The sequence below is a fragment of the Marmota flaviventris genome, chromosome 2, assembly GCF_047511675.1.
Source record: "Marmota flaviventris isolate mMarFla1 chromosome 2, mMarFla1.hap1, whole genome shotgun sequence".
NCBI lineage: Eukaryota > Metazoa > Chordata > Mammalia > Rodentia > Sciuridae > Marmota > Marmota flaviventris.
The window spans coordinates 190960332-190984297 of record NC_092499.1 but is presented as its reverse complement, the minus strand read 5'-3'; the positions used below and the strand labels follow the sequence as shown (position 1 = coordinate 190984297).

At 63.5% G+C, this 23966-nt stretch overlaps 1 protein-coding gene across 5 annotated transcripts in view; it reads left to right on the top strand.

The window, feature by feature from the left end:
* The window catches only part of Rbm38 (RNA binding motif protein 38), a 50178-nt gene extending 28928 nt beyond the window's left edge, over nucleotides 1–21250 (top strand). Inside the window, exons 5-6 of one of the 5 annotated variants that reach the window (XR_003584304.2) lie at nucleotides 371–1365; nucleotides 1444–1702. Coding sequence is in view for 4 of the 5 variants with exons in the window: in XM_027946403.2 (XP_027802204.2) it covers nucleotides 371–475 (105 nt within the window). In the remaining variant the exon portion in view is untranslated. Of the gene's footprint in view, nucleotides 1–370; nucleotides 1703–7986; nucleotides 8101–10116; nucleotides 10147–20104 lie in introns of those variants that run through there. The other 4 variants (XM_027946408.2, XM_027946410.2, XM_027946404.2 and 1 more) reach the window with 4 other exon arrangements.
* Nucleotides 21251–23966: the final 2716 nt, after the last annotated feature.

Sequence of the window (23966 nt, the reverse complement as noted above, 5' to 3'; positions counted from 1 at the left end):
GGACAGTAGCCTGCGGGGTGGGTGGAGTTGAGACTGGGCAAGAGTGGGTCCTGCTGTGGGGTGAGGGCTGCCTTACAGCCCCACCAGCCCCATCCTCCCCCTCCAGATGAGCCCAGCCCCTCGTCCCATCATCCCCCACTGAGCTCCTGCCCAGTGCAGGGTCCTGGTGGCAAAGCCAGAGCGCACTGTCCTTGCTGGAATGACTGATTCAGCCTGATACGGGCCGCAGCCAGTGCTGAGCCCTCCTGGCTGTGCTGTCCCCACCAGCTGGGCACTCCTCTCCCCCACCTGCTGCAGGCTCCCTTCTCGCTCCTCTGTGGCTCTCGTCACACTCACACTGCCGTCCCTCGTGTGCCCCTACCTGATACAGCGATACCACTCGTATGTCCGTCACTGCTGGGCCCCATGGATGCCAAAGCTTGGGGTGGGCATCTGCCTGCCATTTGCTGCCCTCTGCCCTCTGCCCAGGACCTAGAGAAGAGCCTGCCACCTGCTCGCTGCTCGGCAGGTGTCCCTGAGCACTGCACCCCGTCAGCTCCCGGCTGTGGGTTGTCCTCCTGCTGCAGAGGACACATCTGGCTTTTGTGGGGCTTGATGTTCAGACAAATTTGGGCCCCATCTTTAAGAACCTGGAGATGGAGTTCTGTACAAAGCCAGCCTGGGGCCTTGTGCCTCAGCTGAAGGTAAACCCGCTCCAGCTGAGCGGAACCACGTCCCAGGGACGGAACCGCGTGCAGAGGAGCCGGCTGCAGACGTGGGGAGAAGGGCGAGAGGGTCTGCACCGCAGCTTGGCGGGGATCAAGGAGTGCTACAGAACCCGGGGCCCAGCCAGGAAGTGACGTGAGGGACACGTGTGGCCCTGCTTTCCCAGGGATCTGGGAAGAGAGCCAGAGAGATGACCGGTTCCAGCAGGACTGAACCCTCTGCCAGCCGGTGCTTTCCCACTCGTTGCTGGCCCCCACACCCCCTGTTGGCCACCAGGAATGTGTCACCGCAGTCTTGGGGTCCCTGGGAAGGCTCCCCAGGCCTGGCTGGAAGCTTCCTTCCTCCCGGGCCCTGGGTGGGAACCTGCCCTCCTGCAGCCACCGCCAGCCCCTTGCTTCACAGATGAGGCCGGGACAGGCTCCTGGGCCTGGGCCAGCAGGCTGGTGCTGCCCTCGGTGACTTGAGGACACAGGCCTGGATCCAGCTGCTGCACAGACTGCTCCTCCACCAGCTGCCTAAACCCTGTCCCTGGGGAAGGGTGCCCTGGTCCCAGCCTGCCTGGGATCTGGGCAGCCCTCTTCGAGGCGGGTAGAGCCAGTGCCTGCGACCTTCTCTCTGGCGCTCAGTGGCCCCTGGCTGGAGGAGGAAACCACGGCTCAGGTGGGTGCCTGACATGCCAGGACCACTCAGCTACACCCTGGCATAGCTGCCACCAGAGCCCATGTCTCTCTGCTCTAGAAACTGCTGGGAACAAGGCCTGTCCTCTTGAGTGGTGCCCGCGCTGGCCCTGGGCGTGGTGGGCACCACAAGCTTCATGCTGGACCAGTGGCTGAGGTGCACGTATGAGCCCCCTTCCCTGCGAGGTGGGCCAGGGGGAGGCACTGCTCATGCCTCTGCATGGTTCTGGTATCCTGCATAGCTGGGCAGGCAGCGGGTGTCCATTAAGTGCATCTGGAGTGAACTGAATAAACAGGCGCCCAAGCTTTGGGGACCGTCATACTTTGCACTGTAGTTTCTTCCCAGATCAGTGCCCAGGCCAAGCACAGGGCCTGGCCCTCAGGGGGTGCTGAAAAGTTCTCTGAGATTCATGGTGACTTATCACAGACCTTGCCTTCAAGCCAGTAAGCCTGGGGTTTCCCAGCTTGTGGGGGCCTCTCCTTCTGGCTTCCCAGCTCTCCACGGCCCTCTGGGGCTCTTCCCTGCCTCAGGGCCTTTGCTCTCGCTGCCCCCCTCTGGACATCTCCTGGGCTGGCTGCTCTCCTCCCTAAAGGTGGCTTCAGCTCAGGCACCTGCAGAGGCTTCCTGGGCTGCTCTTAGCATGGCGCCCAGAGCTCCCTCTGCCTCTCCCAAACACCTCCCCGGAGCTCCCTCTGCCTCTCGCGAACACCTCCCCGGCTTGTTGGGGCTCTTTATTTCTTTTCTTGAGTTTTGCCTCCAAGGCCTTCAGAATGGAGGAGGGAGGGAGGGGCCCAGATGCCCAGAGAAAAACAAAGAGGAAGGAGAAAGCAGAGAGGGAGGGAGGGAAGAGAGAGAGAGAGAGAGAGAGAGAGAGAGAGAGAGAGAGAGAGAGGAAGAAATGGAGAGACCAGAGGCAGAGACAGGAACAGAAACTGAAAGGGAAAGGGAGGAAATGGAGAAAGAGTGGTGGGAGTGAGGGGAGGGGAGGAGGAGGCGGCGGAGTCTCCCTTGGGGAGCGGGGACTGGTCGGGGTTGATGGCGGTGGCTGGGGTTGATGGCGGTGGCCGGTGGCTGTGGTGCAGCCTTGGCCTGCGCTGGAAGGGGGAGTGTGCAGGCCTTGGGGAAGGTCTCCTTGGGAAGCCCGGGAGCACGGAGTACCCCAGAGGAGCCCGGCTAAGGCAGATCCACAATGTGCCCTGGCTCTGCAGCCCGGTCAAGGCCATGAGAGACAGGAACGACGGGAAACGTCCCTGGTGGCAGTGTGATGCGGGATCCTGGAGCAGAGGACTGGAGGGGCTCGGTGGCAAGGTGTAATAGGGCCGTGTGGCCTGGCGAGCTCTTCCATGCACCGATCCCCATCCCTCAGTGTCTGCAGACAAACCCTGCAAGGCCCCCGTCCTGTGTTTGAGGAGGAAGAAGGCACCCCACACCTGGCTTCCCTGTGCCAAGAGGAAAGGGGCCAACCTAAGGGGACACTTCCTGTGGCCCCTGCGGGCACGTGCCTCTGCCCCCTTCTCCTGGCACCGGCCTGTGCAGGCACACAGGGGCTCAGCTGGTGGGGGGGTTTCCTGGGAGCCTGCTGCATGGGGGGGTGGCATCCATCCTCCCAAAGTGAAGGACACTGGAACCTAACCCCGTGCCACCTGTGGTGCGTTAGGAGATTTTTCTCATGTTTATCACAAAGCTCTCTCTCTCTCTCTCTAAAAATTCTTCAAGTAATAAAAGGCCCTGCGTGCACATGCCTGCTGCCACTGCCCGCTGGGGCTGCACCTCCTGCTGGGTCTGCACTCCTGAGTTGGCAGCTCTGTGGGCAGCACCCTGTGGGCAGCACCCTGTGGGCAGCACCCTGTGGGCACCGTTAGCCAGCTTGTGCCGTCGCAGGGCTTCGATTTTCCACCTACAACACATTGGGGTGCACAGATGAGGGTTGAGGGTGGGACCTGCCATGGGACGGAGCAGCCCACAGGCCTCTGTCCTGCACCGCCCGTCCCTGTCCCTGGTGCCTTCAAGTGGAAACCCCCGAGGACCCCAAGAGGGAGCAGGTGGGCGAGGGGGAGGAGGGCGGGGGTGCCCTGGGAGGCGCAATCTGCCACTGTCCTAGAGATCCCCAGGCTCCTCCCACAGGAGTCCTGGTCACCATGGCTCAGTCGGCCATGGTGTGTAGCCTGAGCCCCAGGGGTGCTCAGAAGGGCCCTGAACTTGGGTGATGCTCTCCTGGCCCCGTCCTGAAATCCTTAGTGACTCTCCAGTGAGGGACTGTGCGTCCCCTTGTCCTCAGGCCTCACAAAGCCACCGCCAGCACCCAGAGAGCCCTTGCCCTGGGCTGGCCGTCCTGACAGCCTCTCCCTGCACCGTCTGTGAGAGGCGCCTGCCGTCACCCACCTGGCTCAGGCGGGGACACTGAGGCTTGGGAGCGGGCTCCTGATTCAGGCCCCACCTGCGTGGACCGTCATATCTGGCCCACCCCCTTTCTCTCAAAACTGAGATCAGAGAGGACTCGCTGGAGGGGACCCTACAGAGCCAGGTTCCCAGCTGTCCCAGCCAGGACCAAGGCCACCAGTCTGTGAGTGCAGAGGCCCATGGGCCTGGCGGAACTCCTAGCGACACCTTCATCTCCCCTGGGGCTGAGGGACCTGTCTCAGGCAGGGGTGAAGAGAGCAGCCACTTCCTGTCACCAGAGAAGTAGGCTGGCCCTCTCACGACCTGCCTCTATATTTAGATCTGGCCCCCTGGCTGGGTGTGGCTGGCCTGCGGCTGCTTCCGCCCCAGGAGGGAAGTTTCCTCCTGTCTCCCCCAGCCCTCGGGGCCAGCGGGGCCACTGAACAGGGTCCCTGGCTTCCCTGTGGCCACCTCCGCAGCCGCGTGGGTGGGCAGGAGAACCCTGGTTCTCCCAGGGCTGCTGAGTGTCCCCTGAGCCCCAGGCCAGACAGGGCTCCTGGCCGCATGGGGCTGCGCTGTGGTGTTCTGAGGTTCACCCTGGTGTCACGCAAGGAGAAGCAGGGCCTGGCCAGCTGGAGGTGGTCTGCAATGGTCCAGAGCAGGGGCCCTGCCCTGGAGGCCGTTCCTCTCCAGGGGACATTGGGCAGTGTGGGGGAGGAGCCACCAGCATCCAGCAGGGAGGCCAGGGGTGGGAGCTTGGTCCAGGGGAGGGGGGAGGTGACCAGGTGGTGGTGTGCAAGAGGGGGGTGGGGACCTGGGTGGGTCCTGAAGGGAAGCAGCAGCCAGGATAGGGGACTGCTGGGAAGGAGGGTGAGGGGTGAGCTTGGGAAGAGGGTGACAGTGAGCAGGGGCTTTGGTGACCAGCGACCCCTGGGAAGACCCAAAGACCACTGTAGAGGAGGGAGCTCTGAGGTGGGGCGGGGACAGCTTCTGCATCTGAGACCCAGCACAGGGCAGGGTGGACGGCAGAGGCGGGCATGTGGGCAGAGGGGAAGTGGGCTGGCCAGAGGCCGCAGGGCTCCGCAGGAGGGGCCTGGAAGAGAGGCAGCAAGAGCCCCGCACAGGACACCCAGAGGCCGCACTGGGTCTGACCTGGCTGCTAACTGGCCGGGACTTAGAAGAAATCAGTTTTGAGGCTCCGTCTCCGCCCCTGTGTAGTAGGTCAAGGCTGCCTCTGAGCCCAAGGGCTTCGTGCAGGGCCAGAGGAGGGGTGTGGGGCCCCAGGCGTGTGCAGGACGGATAAGTGACTTGGCATTCTGCTGACTGTCCTGGGGCACCCCAGGGCTACGAGCCTGAGTCCAAGGACAGGAGACTCTGAGGCCCCAGCAGGGATCCCACCCACTGGGGTTCCAGCCCCATGCTCAGCAGCGCCCCCTGTGGTAGCCAGAAGCCACGCGGCCGTGGTGGAGAAGGCTTGGGGTCCTTGATGAATTCAAAGTGAGTCGGAGGCCAGAGGGAGGTCCTGGGCTCTCTGTGATGTAGACCGCAGACACCAAGCGTCCAGGGAGGAGGCACTGGTCACCAGGACCGCAGGTTGCCGGTCTATGGACTGGGCAGGGCCTCCCAGGACAGCCTGGTGGGGGCCGTCGCTGACGCGGGGAGGGGTGGGCGGGCTTGGCGCCTGACTTGCTTGCTGCTCAGGAACAGAAGCAATTCCTTTGGTCCCGCCTGTCCTTGTCCCGGGTCTTGGGGCACTGTGGTTTGTCTGGTGCAGGCTCCCTGACCCCAAGACAGCGTCGCCCCGGCTGGCAGGCGCTGGAGAAGCGCAGGTGGAGGGAAGGCCTTCCACGGCTTCCCGGCTTCGGACCCCTCCCTTCCTGCTCAGAAGGCCCTCGGGTGGCCCTGCCAGCTGTCAGCCTGAGGGACCATCCTAGAGACCAGTTGAGGAACAATCCAAGGAGCTGAACTCGGAGCTCACCCACAAAGAAACAGAGACAGTAAACAGTTGCCCAGGGACCCACAGCCTTGCAGGCAAGGAAAGAAATGCAGACCAAGGCCCTCCCTGGTGCCCGCCGGTCAGTCGGAGGAAAACATAGATCCCAGAGTGCGCAGGGGCGGGAGAGCAGGCTGACTTGAAGATGTCTCTCTGCATAAGAGCAGCACTAGGAAATTTCACCTCCAGGCCAGAGTGGGGCCAGCATAGCCTCAGGGTCAGCAGAGTTCCTCCCGTCACTGGGAAGTGGGAGGAGGAAGAAATAAGAAGCCCAGATGCCCCGTGCGGCGTCCTGAGTGCCCACACGGTGGGAAGTGCTTAACTCTGTTTCCACCATTTGTAGATTGTGTCCTTGCTGAGTGACCAGGTGACATATCGAGTCCAGCCTTTCCTCCTCTGCCACTCAGGTGGAAGGTGGCAGGGCTGGGTTAAAGCCCAGGCAGCCCCACCTGCAGCCTGGTGCTCCTCCCTCCCCGCTGTTCCTGGGTAACCTGAAGGAGTTGTCCCCTGAAGAGGAGGTGACAGCAGCCCTGTGGGTGTGTGGCTTCTAGGATGCAACCCCAGAGGTTGCCTGGCAGTGAATGCAGGCCGGCCGCCCAGCAGGCATGCCCCGGCCTGTGGTCTGGAATGTGGACTCGCCACGGGAGACCTGCCGTTGGTGGCCTGGCCAGACCCGGCTCTGGACCTGGGCAGTGCGCTCTCTCTTTGCTCAAGGACTGAGTCCTCAGCCTGCGGCTGCCTGAATGGTAGCTGGCCGCTGGCCTGATGCCCCAGCTCTCAGGGCTTCCCTCTGGCCAGAGTCCCAGGGCCCTCGAGGGGGTGAGTGCCGGAGGGAGAGAGGCCGCTCCGGCACCGAGGGAGGCCCGGAGGCCACAGCAGTGCATTCTGAAGATGCCCTACTTGGGCCAGAGCTTGGGGATCGCTGGCTCCAGAGAAGGGGCAGGAGGGGACCACCCTGTGGCACAAAGGCCGATGGGAACTCTCAGGGGCACATGACTCTGGGTCTTAGGAACGCACCTCCCCATCTCTGAAGGACAGGGCTGGCGCCCAGGCTGGCAGGGACCCCAGGATGCTCCCGCGGGACCAGGAGAAGCTGCTTCTTCCAATGACTTCGCTATTCTTGGGCTGGGCCAGCTTGGCGGCCAGGGTCTTTGGTACTGGCCGACACCTGCTTGTCCCTGTATTGCCAGGTCTCTGGCTCACAGTGGGGACAGGCCGCCGTCTCTTCGGGTCCTGCCGTGGGATTCAGCAATGTGACACTGCAGGTGGCCTCTCTCCGCTGCCAGGAGGGAGCGTGTCCTGCCGCCAGAGATTCTCTTCTCCGTGTGTGGGCGCTGGGGCTTCCTTTCAAAATAGACATGTTCAACGATGCACAGAGACAAGGTGCAGCAGAGGACAGACGGGACGGAGCGGGGCACTGTCACAGGGGTGCTGAAGGTCTGCAGCTGGGAGTCACACGAGCGCCCTCCTTGGATGCTGGCGAGGGGGCTCCAGACCTGGGGGTGTCCCAGCCCCGCTCCCCGTCCTGCTCGCCCCCCCCTCCCCTGCTCTTCCCCCCCCTCCTCGGCCCTCCTCCCTCCCCAGGGGCAGCGGGGGACGCAGCCCTGGGTCCTTCTCCTCTGGAGGCTTTCCCTGGCCTGCCCTGTTCCTTGCTCCTCTGCCCTGTCACTTCCCCGGGGCAGAAGTTCCTACTGGGCTGCTCCACAGTCACCCGAGGGGCTCCTTCCAGGGGTTCCCGAGGAGCCTGCTCCACCAGGTAGCCGACCCTGGGCCTGGCGCCCTGTCGGAGGCTCCGGGTTGTTCTGCTGAGCGTCCAGGGCGGGGCAGCCCGTGGCCTGGACCTCTGCTCTCACCGCGTGGCCCTGCTGCTCCTCTTGCCATGTGCATGGTCACCCGCTGGCCCGCTCTCCTTCACTGTGGCTGAGGTCACCCGCTGGCCTGCTCTCCTTCACTGTGGCTGCCGGGTTCGAGGGCTCTGAGCTGGCCTGGGACAGTGACCTCCAATTCTGTCCCTGGGAGGTGATGTTTCAGGTCCAGGGACCACACTTGAAATGGAAGGGGCAGATCAGGGGCAGCAGGCCCTGATGGACTTTTTCCACTTTGGGGGCTGCGGGGCCTGCCAGACCCACTTGTCCACTGCCCCAGGAGGCGGCCTGTGAGTGAACGGAGTCAGCTGTGTGCCCTTGGAACGGAACTCACACATTCAGGTGCTGGACATGTTTGGCCCACAGGTCAGTGACCCCAGTACAGGCTACTGTTCCTGTGGTGGCACTAGGGGACACCATCCCGGGCCTCTGCAGCCCTCTGCAACAGACCACTGTCTTCTCTGAGATGCTGGCAAGCTACTGAGGATCAGAAAGGACCAGTCACTTGCCCCAGGTCACACAGCCAGCCAGGGCCAAGCCTGGACTCAAACCTGGCTCTTCTGATTGCGGAGCCCTTATCGCCTGGCCACAGGGAGTCACCGAGGCGCTCAGAGCTGCACTTTCCCCACCGAGCCCATCAGAAGGCACGACTCTGTCTCTCTGTAGCTGTCACACCTCCCAGGGTCAGTGGAGGTTCGATGTGAGAGTCACGGGCACACACGGGCACACATGCACACACGGGCACACACGGGCACACATGGGCACACATGAACACACACGGGCACACATGAACACACATGGGCACACACGGGCACACACGGCCACACATGTTGGATATATTTGATTTGCTCCCCGGCTGCTGGGGCACTGGCTTTGTGGGGAAGAAAGCAGGACAGGGCGGGGCGTGGACGCAGGCCTCCGTGGGGTCCGGGTGCCCTGCCCTCCTCAGGGCCCTAGGCAGCCCCCAGGTGGAGGCTCCTGGACAGACGTGGGGGCTTTCTGCCTCCCTCTGGGGTGTCCAGCTCCCTCTCACACTGGCCACAGCCCCTCCCGGAGAGCAGACCTCCCTCAACCCCGTCCCCCGTGTGACTAAGGGACGGACAGTTGCAGGGGGTTTCAATCTTGGTCCTTGCGTCTCCCTCCTTCACGGAGCCTGGCTGGCTTGTCACTCATCTGGGAAGCATACAAAAGCCTCTCCATCTTCCTGATCTAGAGCGCCGCCCCCTCATCACGCAGGCTGGTTCCCGGCTTTAGCTCCTTCCTTCCCCAAGGTGGACCCAGGTCCCTTCTACCCTCTGTTCAGCCACTCTCGGTGCCTTGGCTTTCAGTCCTGTTGCTTCATGTTCACAAAGTTGCTGCCACTGCTCCAGAGCTCCTGACCGTACAGTAGCAGTGTGAGCAGGACGGCAGGCTTCTATCTCATTGGTTAGAACCAGGCCAGGAGGCTACCACCTGCTGCAAGGGAGGCTGGGAAAGCCAGTGTCTGGCAGGGGCAATGAGAGGGTTGGGAGGAGACCAGTGGTGACTCATCCATCCACAGGGCAACACGTCACTGGTCCAACAAACCTGGCAGTTTGGTGGCAAGGCAGAGGTGCGAGTGAGATGGGGTCTGGTGGCCGGGAGCTCTGTGCCTGGCACAGCCCGCCCCATCCAAGGGCGCCCAAGCCCCTGTCTGCCCCCTCCTCCAGCCGCCTCTCTTTCCCTCCGACCTGCCCTCTGGCCTGGGGTCCTGGTCCCTGGCGCAGCGTGGGTGCCCGACGAGTCCTTGTGGAGTTAACGGCTGCCCCCGGAAGTGGGTACCACTCTCAGCCCTGCTTCACAGATGTGGGACAGGCCCAGACAGACCCGTGACTTGCTGTGGCCACAGTGATCCTTGGTTGGTGGAGCCTGGAATTGGGCCTCAGGGGCTAGCCCCAGAGCCCATGCATCCCACCCCTATAGAGCCCACTGCCCACTGGGGCCGATGGAGGGAGGTTCCAATCCATAGCTACCAGCTGTGTGACCCAGGGCAGCTGTCTCTACCCCTCTGGGCTTTGTTCCCAGGCTGCACAGAATAACAGCCTTCCTCCCTGGGGCACCTGAGCATTCTAGGAGGTGGGCTCATGCCTAACGTCCAGTAACCCCTTCCACTGCTTGATGGACAGGCTGACCAGGCCCAGGGGGTGCTCAAGGTCGCAGAGGCTGTGGGTGCAAGGGAGGCCTGTGTGACTCAGAGCCTCCGTCAGGAGTGAGCCCTCCTGGTGTGGCCTGCTCCCAGGCCATTCCCGCTGCTGGGTGGCAGGCCAAGGCCGGGCGGGGGAGCTGGGTGGCCACATGGTCACTATTTGCCTTCCTCGCCCTGACCTTGCCCACCTGGGTGGAGGTGCTCTGGGACCAGGTATCGGGTGGGCAGGACACCTGGCTGTCCCCTCCCCAGGCCCCTGCTGTGCTGGCCAGGGCAGGGCTGACTGTCCTGGCCGCCCAGGGTTGAGGGTTTCTTGGGAAACTTCCTTTCAGTTCCAGAACCGGTGAGTCCTGGGCAGAGCTCGGCACGTTCGTCACTGTACCTGCAGGGGACCAGTGGACACACTGGAGGGACGGCAGGTGCTAGGACAGCCACCTCCAGACACGCCCCTCCAGCCAGGTGGCCGGGGTTCTGTCCCCAGCCTGACATTGGCACAAACAGAACCAAGGGAGTCCTTGTCCTGCCCCATCCCAGTGACCCCACCTCTGGGGCCTCTTTCCTCCTTGACAAAATGGGCACAAGGATGGCGTCCCCTGGGGATGTGGAAATCTGACGAGAAGGTGAACCAGCAGACGGAGCGGCGTGGAGCCATCGGCGCGTGACTGTCCCTTAGGTACCTGCTTCAAAGCCAGCTTCTACCCCTCTTGGATCCCGACCCCGACAGGCCCTTGAAGGGCCTGTGAGCTCTGACCACATGGCCTCCGCTCCCCCACTCCTGGCCCACGTGCTGGTGTCCTGACCTGGACAGATGGCGCTCCCTGCCCCGGGGCCTTTGTGTGTGCAGCTCCCCCTGCCTGGGGCACCAGTCCCCTTGCCCAGGACTGGTCCCATCCCCTCTTTGGGCTTCAGGTCCTCCCACGTGCAGAGGCCTTTCCTGTCCCCCTTATTTGAAGGAGTGTCTGTCTCTGAGAGACAGGTCACCTCTGGGCTGGCTCGCTGTGGCCCTAGCCTGGTGCCTGGCCCAGAGGGGAGGGAGCTCAGGAGGTTGTTGGGTGGACGAGCGAGTGGACATCGCCTGCAAGTCCCTGGAGGCTGCAGGCAGGAAGCCCCTCCTCCTGAACCTTGGTTCCCCCCAGGCCGCAGGCCCCGAGGAGCACCCAGCTGCCTGGGCGTCAAGAGGCACCAAGAGGTGACCGTCACAGGGTCTGTCCTCCACACCTGGCCAGGCAGACCTGGACTGGCAGCCCTGCTGCTGGGACTAGGCGCCCCCCCCGCCCTCCACTGGCCCTCAGGACCCCCACACTCCCACAAACCAGGACAGGCTGAGAGGGCGTCTCTGCTGCCTTCCCCTGCCCCCTGCCCTCTGCCCAGCGATCCCCTGCCCCCTGCAGGAGGCCCCTTGGAGCAGCGGCTGATGGTCACGTGCCCACGGGCCTGGCTCTCGCGGACGGTCTCCCCCGGAGACTCCGGCACGGTGTCCGGCCTGTCAAACAGTTCCCTGCCAGGTCCTGCAGGAATTCAGAGCCAGACACCCTCTTAAGACAATACCTCTGGGGCCCGGGGCCAGCCCCAGGCGCCCGCCGCCGTGCTCAGCCTTATATAGGCAAAAGCTGGGGGCTCCCTCTCCCCGTCTGGGGGGACATCTGCCACCACACTGACCCTCAGAATCTCCTGCCTCCAAACCTACCGCCCAGGGCCGAGGGCCAGAATGAGGAGGCCAGGTGGGCAGCAGTGGGCTGCCCTGCGGCTGGCCCTTGGGCCCGCTCAGAGCCTCCTTGTGTCCTGTCGGCTGGCAGCCTGAGTGGCCAGGCCGGCACAGGCTCTTACCAAATAAGGCCTGGGCAGCGGGCCTGGGCAGGCTCACATGCGGGCAGCCGGGCTGTGGCGGTGGCCTGCCTGTCCGTCCCTCCACCCTGGGCTGCCCGCCCAGCCAGCTGACCCTATGAGCTTTCGCCCTCAGGAGGCTCCAAGGCAGCCCCAGCCGCGGGGCAGCCCAGACCTCCCCGTGTCCCCTGGAGAGGAGCCTCCACTTAGACGCTTCGGAATGTTCATCTGCATCTCTGAGAGGGCGACTGGAGAGAGACCCCAGGGACCCCCAGGGACCCCGTGCAGCTGGGAGCCCCAGGCTGAGTCAGAAGGTCCCCTTCGCTGCTCCCCTGCCCCACCCAGAGGTTTGGGTGTGACCCGTGGCCAGCCCCTTCCCTGGGCCTGGTGATTGAGGTCAAAGGGCAAGGTTGGCCAAGGGCTTGGATAGGGCCAGGGTCTCAAGGGCAAACTGAGGGCTCAGGCAGAGCCCTACCCTCACCCCATGCCTGGAGGGAGGGACGAGGGAGGTGTGACGTGGCTGATGAGGGGCCTGCCTCATTAGCTCACGCGGCCCCCGGGAGCCATCTTGCAGTGTGGTGGGAGGGGGACAAGTGTCAGGAGTTGCTTCGGAGCAAGGTGCCCGTTGCCCACTGGCATCTGACAAGTAGCTGTGCTCTTGCAGCCTCAGTCTGACCACCCTTCAGACGGTCCACCGCTCGCTGTCTCCAGGTGGCTGCGGGGACCGAGGGGGCTGGGTAGGTGGGGCCCCGGGGGCTGCCTGAGCGTCGGGCCAGACCCTGGGGTCCTGCTCTTCCTGGAGCTGGAGAGGGGGGCTCCGCCTGATCCTGGGGCTGCCCCATTCTGCATCCTCTAGGTCCTGGGTGATGGCGAGGTCCCTGCCACTCCCGGAGCGGACTGTGTGGGGCAGCCGCCAGCTCTCGCCTGTGTGTGCATGACGGTGTGTGAGGGAGTGTGTGACTGTCTGGGTGTGCCCATGTGTGACTACGAGTGTGTGGGGGTGCGTGCCCCTGTGTGTGTGTAAGGGACAATAGATGCACCGCCGTTGAGGTGGCTGTCCTGAGCCTGGCGGGCGAGTGACCCTAGAGTGTGGCCCGGCTGCATGGCAGGAGGTGGCTGGTGGGGCCTGTCTCTGCCAGCTACTCAAGAGTTCCAGGAACTCGTGGGAATGGGGACCCCTGCCAGGCCCCAGAGTCCCTCGCCCAGGACTGGGGACTAAAATTGGGGACCTTGGTTCAAAAAGGACCTGGGCTTTGAAGACGGCAGCAGGAGGGTGTGAGGGCAGGAGGCCCTTCTGAGGGCCCTTGTCCCACTGAGTTGGCCCGTCCCGCCCTTGCCTGGCAGCTTGCCATGTGACCTGGGCAGCCCCCTGCTCACTCCCGCCCTTGAAGGTGGGTGTCACCAAGGCTGCTGCTCGGCTGGATCCATGGAGACTGCCAGGGTGGGCAGGGCTTCTGCAGAAGTCTGTAAAAGTGACCCTGTCGTGGAAGTGGGAGCCCCACGTGGGACACATGGGCCCTGATAAAGGACGCTCCTGGACGCTCAGCGGGTGGGGCGAGGTCCCTCTGTGGGGCTTGCTTTGGGCTTGGCTGGCAGCGTTGGCGGGACAGTTGTCACACCTGGGATGTCCCCATGGCCAGAAAGGCAGTGGGCAGAGCCGCAGGTGGGCAGGGCCAGCCAGCTCCTGAGAGCCCTGGAGTGTCCCCTTGACTCGGCCCCAGGGCCTGCACTGCTAGAGGCAGAATTTCTCGGTTGTCACCGGACCCCCCCAGCCCTGGACCGTGGCCCCGGGGGGTCACAGCTGTTCTGTTGGAACCTCAGGGATTCGCTCAGAAGCTTCCCCATCTGCTCCCCGAGGATGGGCACTGGGTTTGGCTCATTCCCAGGGTCCTCAGAACCTGGGACGTGTTGGCACAGAGGGACAGAGGGACCCACAGCCTTCCTGCGCAGCTGGAGGGGCGGGACACCCCCGTGTGAGCAGGACCAGGAGCCGGTGTCCACCGAAATCTCCGCCGAGGCTGGGGTGGAGGCCACGGTGACCGCCAGCCGTCAGCATTTCCCGCGAGGGGAATCCTGCCACATCTTCTCCCTCGTTTCTGAAATAGGAAGAGGACACTTCCCGGGAGTGTGCGGGGCGCTGCCCACGGCCTGCCCACGGCGCTGCCCACGGGCTCCGCTCGTCCTCTGTTCACGAGCCACGGGCAGACACCTCCTCCGCCCTTGGCAGTTGCTCGTTCTCCACAGTGGACAGGGGAGGGATGTGCTCTGGAGACAGTTAGCTTGAGAGCGTGACCTGGCTGCCATGTCCTAAGTACACTTGTCCTTATTTACGTGGTGAGGACCCCCCGCCCGAGCTGGTGCCGGGTGTGAAGAACAGAGGGGAAATGAGCTGAAGGACGTCCTGCTCATGTGCACCCGGCTCAGCTTTCTGTCTGACAGATGAAGAACTGAGCACCAGAGAGGTCGTGTGAGTTATCTAAGGCCACACAGTATGCATGTGACTGCCTTTGGCCGGTAAGATGCTGACTGCGGAAGCTGGCTAGGAGACAGGGGAGAATGGGGTGTCATTTGCCAGGGCAACTGGTTCAGAATCTTTCTTTGGGAATTTGGGTGGGAGTTTCACCCCACTACTGTGTCTCCTTGACCGCTCAGAGTTGTGCACTGATTCATGCCAGCCAACACCTTGGAGCCTCGGATTCAGGTACCATGGGGACAATGACCTCTGGCTCCTAGGGTCACTCAGCAGGCATCTGTTGAGCACCCATCCTGTGCCAGGCGCCATCTGGGTGCCGAGACACGGCCACAAGGAGCACTCCTGTGGGAGTTGGCGGGAGGTGGCAGAGCAGGTCCTCATCTGTCCTCACCTGCGGGGACAGGTCAGTGGCATGAGGAAGACAGGGGGACAGGGTGAAGGGAGAGCAGGACTGGGGCCGGGCCGGGGGAGAGCGGAGCCTCTTCCTGTGCGGCCGCCTTCTCTGCAGCCGTCAGCAGGTGTCAGGCACCAGCGGATTCCTGTTGACCTGGTCAGCTCTTCCCTCCCCGGGACCCCCAGGGCCACCCAGGGCCACCCAGCAGGCAGGGGCTGCATTTCACAGATGAGCCAACTGAGGCTGAGCGGGTGGCGAAGTCACGGGCCTGAGATCACACCTTTTCTTTTTCTTTTTTTTTTTTTTTGCACTGGGATTGAACCCAGGGGCACTTGACCCCGGAGCCACACCCCAGCCCTTTTGGTGCTTTATTTAGAGACAGGGTCTCCCTGAGTTGTTAGGGTCTCCCTGAGTTGCTGAGGCTGGCTTTGAACCTGAGGCCCTTTTCCTCCGGCTTCAGCCTCTTGGGCTGCTGGGACTTCAGGCCTGCACCACCTCGTCCGGCTCAGGACTTGCCCAAGTTTTAAGTACAGAGGGGACAAAAGAAAAGAGAGAGCGGGCAGGGGACAGCGCAAGAGTTTGAGGACCTCCGGGCTTCCTGGACCGTCCCTGTCTGTGTGCAGGGCAGGGCCTGGTCCTCCTCAGGCTTCTCAGGGACGCTCCCAGGGGCACTTCCCACTGTCCTCTGGGCTCCCAAGACCCCAGGGCACGAGGCAGCTGCTGCTCCTCCTGGCGATGGTGGCCCTGCCCTGGGGCTGGCTTCCCTCTGAGCAGGAGTGGGCACCTTGGCAGCCCGTGGGGCTATTTTTAAACCTGTCAGCTGGCTTTCATCACGGCTGCTGTTACGTCGGTGGAAACTGCAGGTTCTGCCAACCTCTGAACCCGCTGCCTGGGAGCAGGAGAAGCTCCCGGGGGAGGCCAGGGGAAACCAGGGCTCTGTCCCCAGGGGAACCCTGGGGAGGGGGCAAGGGTGTCGGGCAGACATCCTGGAGTTGGGCGTGCTCCCCAGGAGAGACCGGCCGAGGCAGGAGAGTCCAGAGCAGGCAATCCTGGCGGCTGTGGGCTCTCATGGCCTGGGTCCCTCTGGGGTGACAAGCTGGGGGTCTGGGTGAGCAGCCCCGGTGGGTCCCAGCACAGCCTTCAGCTGCCGTGTGAGGTGGGTGTACCCGCTGCCTCGTGCTGTGTGACAAGTCACCCCAGAAGTTAGCTGCTTCGGACACACGGTGCCACCAGCCAGCACTTCAGCTGGCACCGGGACTGGATGGCCCTGCCTCTGTAGTCAGTGGTGACTGGGCTGCAGGCTTTGTTCCTGGCTGCTGTCCAGGGTGGCGGGGACAGCTGGGCAACGTGGCTCTCATCCTTGGCAGATCTGTCCTCCTGATGGCCGCGGGGCCTGGGAGAGGGCAGTGTCCAGGCTGCTCAAGGCCCTGGGTGGGTGCAGCATCCCCTGCTGGGATCCAGCTGCAAAGCAAGTCCCCAGGCCAGCCGGGGTCCAGGGGTCACCTCCAGATGGGGGCAGCAGCACAGCCACCCACAAAGGGCTGCGATTCCTGGACGGGGAGAATTGGCAACATTTAAAAAACCGCTGGGCACCTGGGGGCGCCGAGGGCTCCTACCCATACGTGGACACGGGGCTGCTGTGAGCACGGGGAGGCCTCTTGGTACAGTGCTTCCTGCAGACGGCGCAGCGCTACCAGAGCGTCAGGAGGACCTTGAGGGGTGACCACGGCCGCCCGTCCTGGGAAGTGTGCCCAGAGACACTGTCTGACGCCAGAACCCGAGTGGCAAGAAGCCAGCGGGACCCGGGGCCTTGCTGTAAATGCTTCTTCCACCCTCTGCCTCAGTGGAGGGATCAGTGTCACACTGGCACACACACGCACACACGTGGGCACACGCGGCTCGCAGGCACCTGGCCTGAGCTGGGCCTTTCTCCGTCAGCCTGGGCCTCGGCCTGAGGAGCTGGGCAGAGTCCAGCCCAGGAGACAAGAGACTAATCACCCCATTCAGCCACCAGGTCCTGTGTGACCCTGAGCATGCTCCCTGCTGTCTCTGGGCCTTGGTCTCCTGACCACGATGACCGCCGCCAGCATTGGTTGAGATGCCTGGCGGCCCCAGGTGGCTCAGGGGCAGACCAGGTGCAGGCATAGCCAGGCCAGGGACAGGGACAATGACCTGGTGCAGGCAAGGGAACCACTCTGCTGGCTGTTGGGAGGCCCCGCAGCCCTGGTGCCTGCCCTCCTGTGCACCGGCCCTCGCTTCACCCGGTGGCTGCTGCCTGCTGTGTCCCAGGGCCAGCAAGCTGGCCGCCCCAGGCAGCTGTCCTGTGGGCTCGGGGTTCACTTGAGATGAACCTGACCTGGCTGCTGGTGTGGCCACCTGTACCGTCAGCCCGTCATCTCTCCTGGGCAGGGAGCGGCTGTGGTGAGAGTCCGTCTTCTCCTCGAGGTCCTGGCCTGGGGACCGCTGGGTGCCCGGTTGTGATTTTTACCAGGCTTCTGCGGTGCTCACCACTCTCCCTGTGGAGCCTGGGCTGGGAGGGTGGGGCCGTGGGCCTTTGGATGTGCCCTCTCCCCCGGAAGATGGCCACGGAGGGGACAGTCAGCTCGGGTCCCCAGACTGGGCACCCCGTGAGCTGTCCCTCCCCTACAGGAAAGCGCTGTGCTGTTTTGCCTCCTGGCCGGGGACAGGGCCCGTGTCTCTGTGTCCTCCTCAGTGGAGCCGGTCATGGGCCAGGGGACACCCAGCACTGCCTGCTCAGGCAGCCCACGTGGGGGTGGACCCTGGACGGCTCGGCCAGGGCCCAGGTGGGAATCACTGGCCCACGCTGGCCTAGGAAGGGGGAACGGTGAGGCCCTCCCCACAGCGCGGCAGCTGGTGGTGCAGACGCGGAGCAGGGTGGGGGGCTGAGCTCCGCTGGACGCCAGTCCCTGACCTCACAGCAGCCTCCTGGGCCAGGTGGGCCTCTTGTGCCCAACTGACAGAGGAGAACCAGGGGTCACCAGCCTGAGGGCCACCTGGCCTGAGGCTGCGGCCCTGACCTCTGGGCCTTCTCTCTGCACCGTCTTGAGAGGGGACTTGCCGCCCAGCCACAGAGGTCACCAGGGCGCTTTGGTTGCGAAAGAGGAACCGGAACTTTGGAAGCCGCACTCTTATCTGCTCCCCTCGAGGGCTGTGCCCTGGTGACACTGCAGAGGGTCCAGCTCACTTGGTCACTCCCTCACCGGCTCTGCCGTTCACCTGGCCGATTCTGAGGAGGCCTCCTTGTGGAGACCTTCTGACCCCGGGTCAGCGTGAGCTGGACCCTCCCCGCAGTCCAGGCCCGAAGGCTCCACCCTCGCCCGGTTTCTCCGAGTGTCTGGCTCGCAGCTCCCTGTCACGGTCACTGGACTTAGCACCCTCCCTGATCCAGCCTGGCCCCCTCTCCCCCAGCTGCACCTGCAGAGACCCCACTTCTGATTAAGCCCCTCCCGAGGCTCCGGGTGAACCTGAGTCGGGGGACACTCTCTGGCCCAGTGCGACACATTAGAATTGGGATGAGAGGACACGCCCAGTGGGCATGCTGAGAGGGCAGGACCCCCCAGGGAAGTGCTGGCACGTGGTGGTGCCACCGACCTGGACGTGACCGTGACTGTGACTGTGACCATGGGCAGGAGGGAGTGGCCAGAGAGAGGGACGGAGGGCGCAGCCCGCGGGGCCCGTGTGGCATCACCTGAGAGCAGGCTCCTGGGACGCCAGGCGCGGCTGGCGCTGGCAGGGCACCCTGCTGCTCTGAAGTGACAGAGAGTTTAGTGCCTCCGGGGGGACGGCAGGGTGGCCTTGCTGTGGCTCCCCAGGGCCTCTCCTCCCCTGAGCAGGTCCTCCTGCATGGCCTGGCTGTGGGCCAGGGCTGGTGGCCACTCTGCTGCCCCGGGCTCTGCCAGCCCCACCCCAGCCCCTCCCCCAGCTCTCCTGGGCTGCTGGGCTTCTCTCCAGCCTCTGCCCCTCAGCCTGGCCCTGCCGCCCGCCCCGCCCTGCGCCTTCCTTTGGTTTTCTCTGGTGGCTGAGGCGGCCTTAGTGCTACGCGCTGCTCCTGGGGCCCCGCCTCCTTCCCTGGCAGGCCCAGCCCAGTCCTGCTCCCCAGGAGCGTCCAAGAGGGCCCTCTGTCCTCTTGTTGTAAATCCCCTGGCTCCTGGGGTCTCCTGCTTCGCACAGGTTGAGTCGGCTTAGACAATCATTCCTGCAAAGACGGTCACTGCCGCGTCTCTGTTGCTAGGACCCAGGGACCCTGCCTGTTGTCTGTCCCAGTGTCCCAGCATGCATGGCCTGGGGACGCTCACAGCAGCTGCCACCGTCCCACACTTGGGGATGCAGGGACGGAGATCTCTGAGGGCGAGGTGGGTCTGTGCCCTGAGGCTGGGTCACGACACTTGACCCCTGGTTAGTTCTGGCTGGCTTTCCGCCCTCCTTAGGACGCGGAGCTGCGGCTCGATGCGCGACTCGGGCCCAGGCTGTGGAGCCCAGGAGCCCCAGGTTCAATCCCAGCCCCAGCGCTTCCCAGCGCACACCCTGGTGAGGGGCCCAGGGGCCGAGCTCCGCCTCAGTCAGGGTCCGCCCCCGGCCCCAGTGGAGGCCAAGCTCGATGCAGGTGCCAGGGCTTCGCCGGCTGAGAGGGGCCGAAGGCCTCCAGCCTGCACCTCCTGTCCAGAGGGAAAGCCTTGGTGTCTGCGTCTTCCAGAGGACCAAGCGTTCAAGTTCAAGTCCCTCTGGCCAGTAAGCCACCACTCGCCTGTCCTGGGACTCTGAGGCCCAGGCTCCCAGGTGCCGGCGCCCAGCCTGCCCACCCTGGGAGGCCACTCACCCCCCACGACAGCCCGCCACGCAGCTCGAGCCTCTGCCCCGCTCTGTTGTCCCATCTGCAGAGGGGAGGGGGAGGCCCTGGCCACAGCCCGGGGGTGCAGGGACCAGACCCGAGTGCCACGGAGCCTTGCAGAGCAGTGACAATGGCAATGGTGGCCCCCTCAGGTGACAGCCACTGGGCTTCACCGCCTGCCAGGCTCCAATCCCACGCTCAACGGGCACAGCGAGCCCAGGCTGTGTCCAGGGGGCCAGGAGCTCCCCGCTGCCCCTCCTGTCCCCAAAGGAGTTGTCACCCGCTCTAAGTGGCTCAGGGGCTCACGGTTGCCTGGCGCACCCCTGCCAGGTGCTTCTGAAGGGATCCCACACCCCGGCTGTCACCTCCCCGTCCCAGGGCAGGGGCAGGGGCAGGGGCAGGGGCCACTTAGCTGAGCTCTGCCCAGAGCCTGGCAAGGCCACCTTCTGGCTATCAGTGCCCCTGAACCCGCCCAGAGACCCACCCAAGAGGCCACTGTGGGGGGACGGCGTCTGCAGTGGCCAGGGACGGGCAGGAGGGGCTGTGCTCACTGAGCAGCTTCCCAGCTCCGGGCTGGGGGTGGCAGAAGCAGAGCAGGAATAACGCGGCCCAGGGACAGGCTGGCACGGGGAGGGGCACTCAGGCCATCTGGGGGTCTCCCGGGCGCTCGGTGCCACCTCCCCTCTCCTTTCCAGTCATGGCGGCTGTAGGTGTCTGGAGCCTTGAAGTGGGGGAGCGAGAAGGCAGGCGAGTCTGGGTCACGTTAATCTCTTGTTACAGTTTGGACAAAACATTTCTCAAAAGTTCAACGTGTCTCCAGGCAGAGCAGAGCCCAACTGACCCAAAGGTTAAGGCAGCAAAGGGGACGGACTCGATGGGAGGACGGAGGCCAAGACTGCCTCCTGCTCCAGTCACCAGGGGACGTCCGCAGCCCAAGTGCAGTCAGCGTCCTCAGCAAAATCAGCCCTCGGGTCCCTGAGGAGTAACCGAGGCCACCTTTGTCATCATGACCCACAAGTCAGAGGTCATCTACAGCAAACCAGGGGGACGCTGGCCATGCATGGCCTGTGACCTCCAGAATCGGTCATTTAAAGCCAATGAAGAGCAAGTGCAGCTGGAGGTTCTGTTCAGGTCCTCCTGGTGACCATGTGTGCAGACTCCTTCCCACGCTCACCAGGCCTCTCCTACCATCTTGCCAGCTGTTGGCCGGGACTGCTCTCAGCTTCCAGAGGTGGCTCACAGGTCCTGGCCACATGGACCCGTCCTCAGGCCTGTCCACTCTGCCTTTCAGCAGGGCACAATCCCTTTGTAGAGCTTACCTGCATAGGCCAGGCCCCAGGCCCATCTCCCCTTGATGACCCTCAGTCGGGTAACTAACTTCCGCGTGGGAGTGTCTCTACACCCAGGAAGGCATTCCACAGAGCGCCTCCTCCAGGAGGGCCCCAGAGTCATCTCAGCCTCCCGCGAACCAGGCATGGCGGGGCGGGCCTCTTCTGCCCTGTGAGGAGCGGCAAGGGCTCTCTTGGACGGGACTCCCAGCTACAACGCCTCAGGAAGGAAACTTAGCAAGAGGCTCCGGCCCTTTCCATCTTTGGGAATTCTCCTAATCCTGGACACTGTCTGGGAATCAAGTGTGGATTCACATCCGTGTGGCTGAAGCTTTCGTCACAGAGGGAGTCAGCATATGGATAAGGGTGCTTTCTGTCATGAGTGAGTGACACAAAACCTGACTCAATGGGCCTTAGAAAATTTCTGTGTAACTGAAATGCTCTTGGTTACCTGGCTTCAGGCACAGCTGGATCCAGGGCTTCCAACACTGATATCCTTTCTGCTGCTTCTGGCTCTGCCTTCTCCAGCCGTGCCTGGCAGCTCATGGTTTACCTCCCACCTCTCCTTCCAACAGAAACTGAGATTCTTTCTTCCCAACAGTTTCCCTCAATTGCCAAGGCAATGGGTTAAGGTTGTGTTCCACCCCTGAACCAGCCACTGAGCCCAGGGACGGCATAGAGATGGACCTGAGTCACATGTCTGCCCTGGGGCTTGGGATTCCAATGGGGCTGGTGGAGGGTCCTCTTGGACATGTGGAGTTTCCAGACGACATGGGAATGCACGGGCGGTGTGGGGGTAGAGAAGCTCCCAGGTACAGATGGCAGTGCTCCGGGTGCAGACAGTAGTGCTCCCAGGTGAAGACAGAAGTACTCCAGGTGCAGACAATAATGCTCCCAGGTACAGACAAGCAGTGCTCCAGGTGCAGACAGCAGTGCTCCCAGGTGCAGAAAGCAATGCTCCAGGTGCAGACAGTAGTGCTCCAGGTGCAAACAATAGTGCTCCCAGTTACAGATAGCAATGCTCCAGGTGCAGACAGCAGTGCTCCCAAGTGCAGACAGCAGTGCTCCCAGGTACAGATAGCAGTGCTCCCAGGTGCAGATAGCAATGCTCCAGGTGCAGACAAGAAGTGCTCCAGGTGCAGACAGCAATGCTCCCAGGTGCAGACAGCAGTGCTCCCAGGTGCAGGCAGTAGTGCTCCCAAGTGCAGACAGCAGTGCTCCGGGTGGAGACAGCAGTGTTCTCAGCTAGGGAGAGAAGACCAGCAGCGTGGCACTCCCCCCTCCCCGCCCACACCACCCAGGAGAGGACAGCGAGGGGAGGTCCTGGAGCCAGGGCACTGGCTAAGGGGAAGGGGGATTCAAAGCCCCTTTCAGAGGAGGGTGAGGGAAAGGAGAGAGGGCCCTGGGGAGAGGGGGACTCCTGGTCTGGAAGGGAGGCTGGCCAGGTCTGCCCGTGAGTGGCGGGGGCAGCAGGGCCTGCTCCCAGCAGCACTGGGCCATGCAGGCCCAGCCTCAGGGCCTCCAGCCTGGCCAGAGCCTGCAGATCTGCCCTGCTTCAGGCCCTATGCAAGGAGGCTTCATTGGGTGACCAGTGTGGGCCAGAGACCAGGGCATCCGGAATGTTCCACCTGGGCAGAGCCCTGGGTTTTCATGTTCCCTGGGCAGAGGGGCAGGAAGGGCCCGTGTACCACTGTGGCCAGTGCCCAGAGAGCATGTGGATGTTCTGGTCCAGCAGCCCTGAGTGTCCGACGGGCACCGTGGAGCACTGACTGCTGCTTCTGAACCCAGGGCCCTGGGCCTGCCCGGGCCACACTGTGAGGCCAGCCCAGACCCAACGGGGAGCCCAGCTTTCCCTGGGAAGTGGAATTTCATCCCACTTAGAGAAACGCAGCCTCGTGGCGCCTCCTGCCTACAGGGTCTTGATTAGGCATCTGAGCAGCCCAGGGCTGTGCTGTCTGTCACGGGGGTGCTTCCCCTGGGCCCCGCCCTTCTGGGCTGCAGTAAAAGGAGAGCCCAGCTGACCTGTGCCAGAGGTGGGATTGCTGGGCCCACAGCCCTCGCTTCAAGAGAGGAACACAAACGAGACCTGGATCTGGGTTTGAATTCTTCGATGGCCATTGACCAGCTTTGGGACCCCAGGGCAGTGGTTCCTGTCTGACCCTCAGGTTCTTCCTCTGTAGAGTGTGCGTGTTCACAGTGGCATGTCAGAGAGCCATCACTAGGTTAGCTGAGCCCATGCAGGGCAGTGCTGGTGGCACCTCAGTGGTCACTGTGACTGTTGGAGGAGTTCTTTGAGGGGTGGGGTACGCTCCAGGGAGGCACCTTCCATTTGTGGTCACTGTGTCATCTGGACATGGTGTGAGTGGGCCTGGTCTTCCTCCATGGCCACCTTGTCTGGCTCAGGTGAGGTGAAGAGTTAACCCCTCACTTCATCCTCCCTCCCCCTCCTGCCACCTGCCTCCCCAGCCACCAGCCCCTGGCAGCTGACCCCATGTCCCCCAGCCAGGGTCCCTTTGCTTTGTTCTGAGTGCTACCTCTTTCCCTGCCCCTTGCAAAGGCTGCTGGCGAGTCCCAGGTGTGACTTGGGCAAGTGCCCTCCCTGAGTCTGTGGGCCTTGGGCCAGTCCTGCCGGTGGCCACAGGCCAGAGGTGTCCAGGGATGTCCTGGGAACCTATCCCCAAGCTACAGTTTCCGCCCAGTGTTGGCTCCACCCTGCAGCACGGTTAGGGCAAGAGCAGGACACACAGTGCCCAGCCACTGCCCAGAAGAGACAGCCCTGCTTGGGAGCGGATTGTCTTCCAGACCACAGGGTCCTTTATGCCCCACTGTGAGGGTCTGTCTGCGGCTGGCTGCCTGCCACCAATCATTTTATCTCCCGGACCTGCCTGGTGACAACCTGACTTTTCCCAGAGCTCCCTCTCCATCTCTCCCTGCCTCTCCTGATAAAGCTGTGGGCCACTCTGACCTCTAGATCCATTTGAACTTTGACCAAGGAGGAACCCTGGAGAGGTGGGGGGCAGGCTGCTAGGCAGAGGCGTCTGTCGATAGTGGTTTCTGAATGGCGCTCTCTGAAGGCAGACACTCAGAGCCCCGCTGGTTTGTGGGCTGGTGATTCAGGAAGCACATGGGGCCCCAGAGTCTGCGGAAATCTAGGCTGCTGTTTCTGTCTCCCTCGGTGGGTCTACATATAGCTAGTATCAGGACTATCCTGGGCCTGGGCCTACGTCCCCTTATGGCCTCACCTGGGCCTCAGGGTTGCCTCCCAGGGGACTCAAGGGGCTGACTGCACCAGGGTCTCCAGGATATGCCTCAGG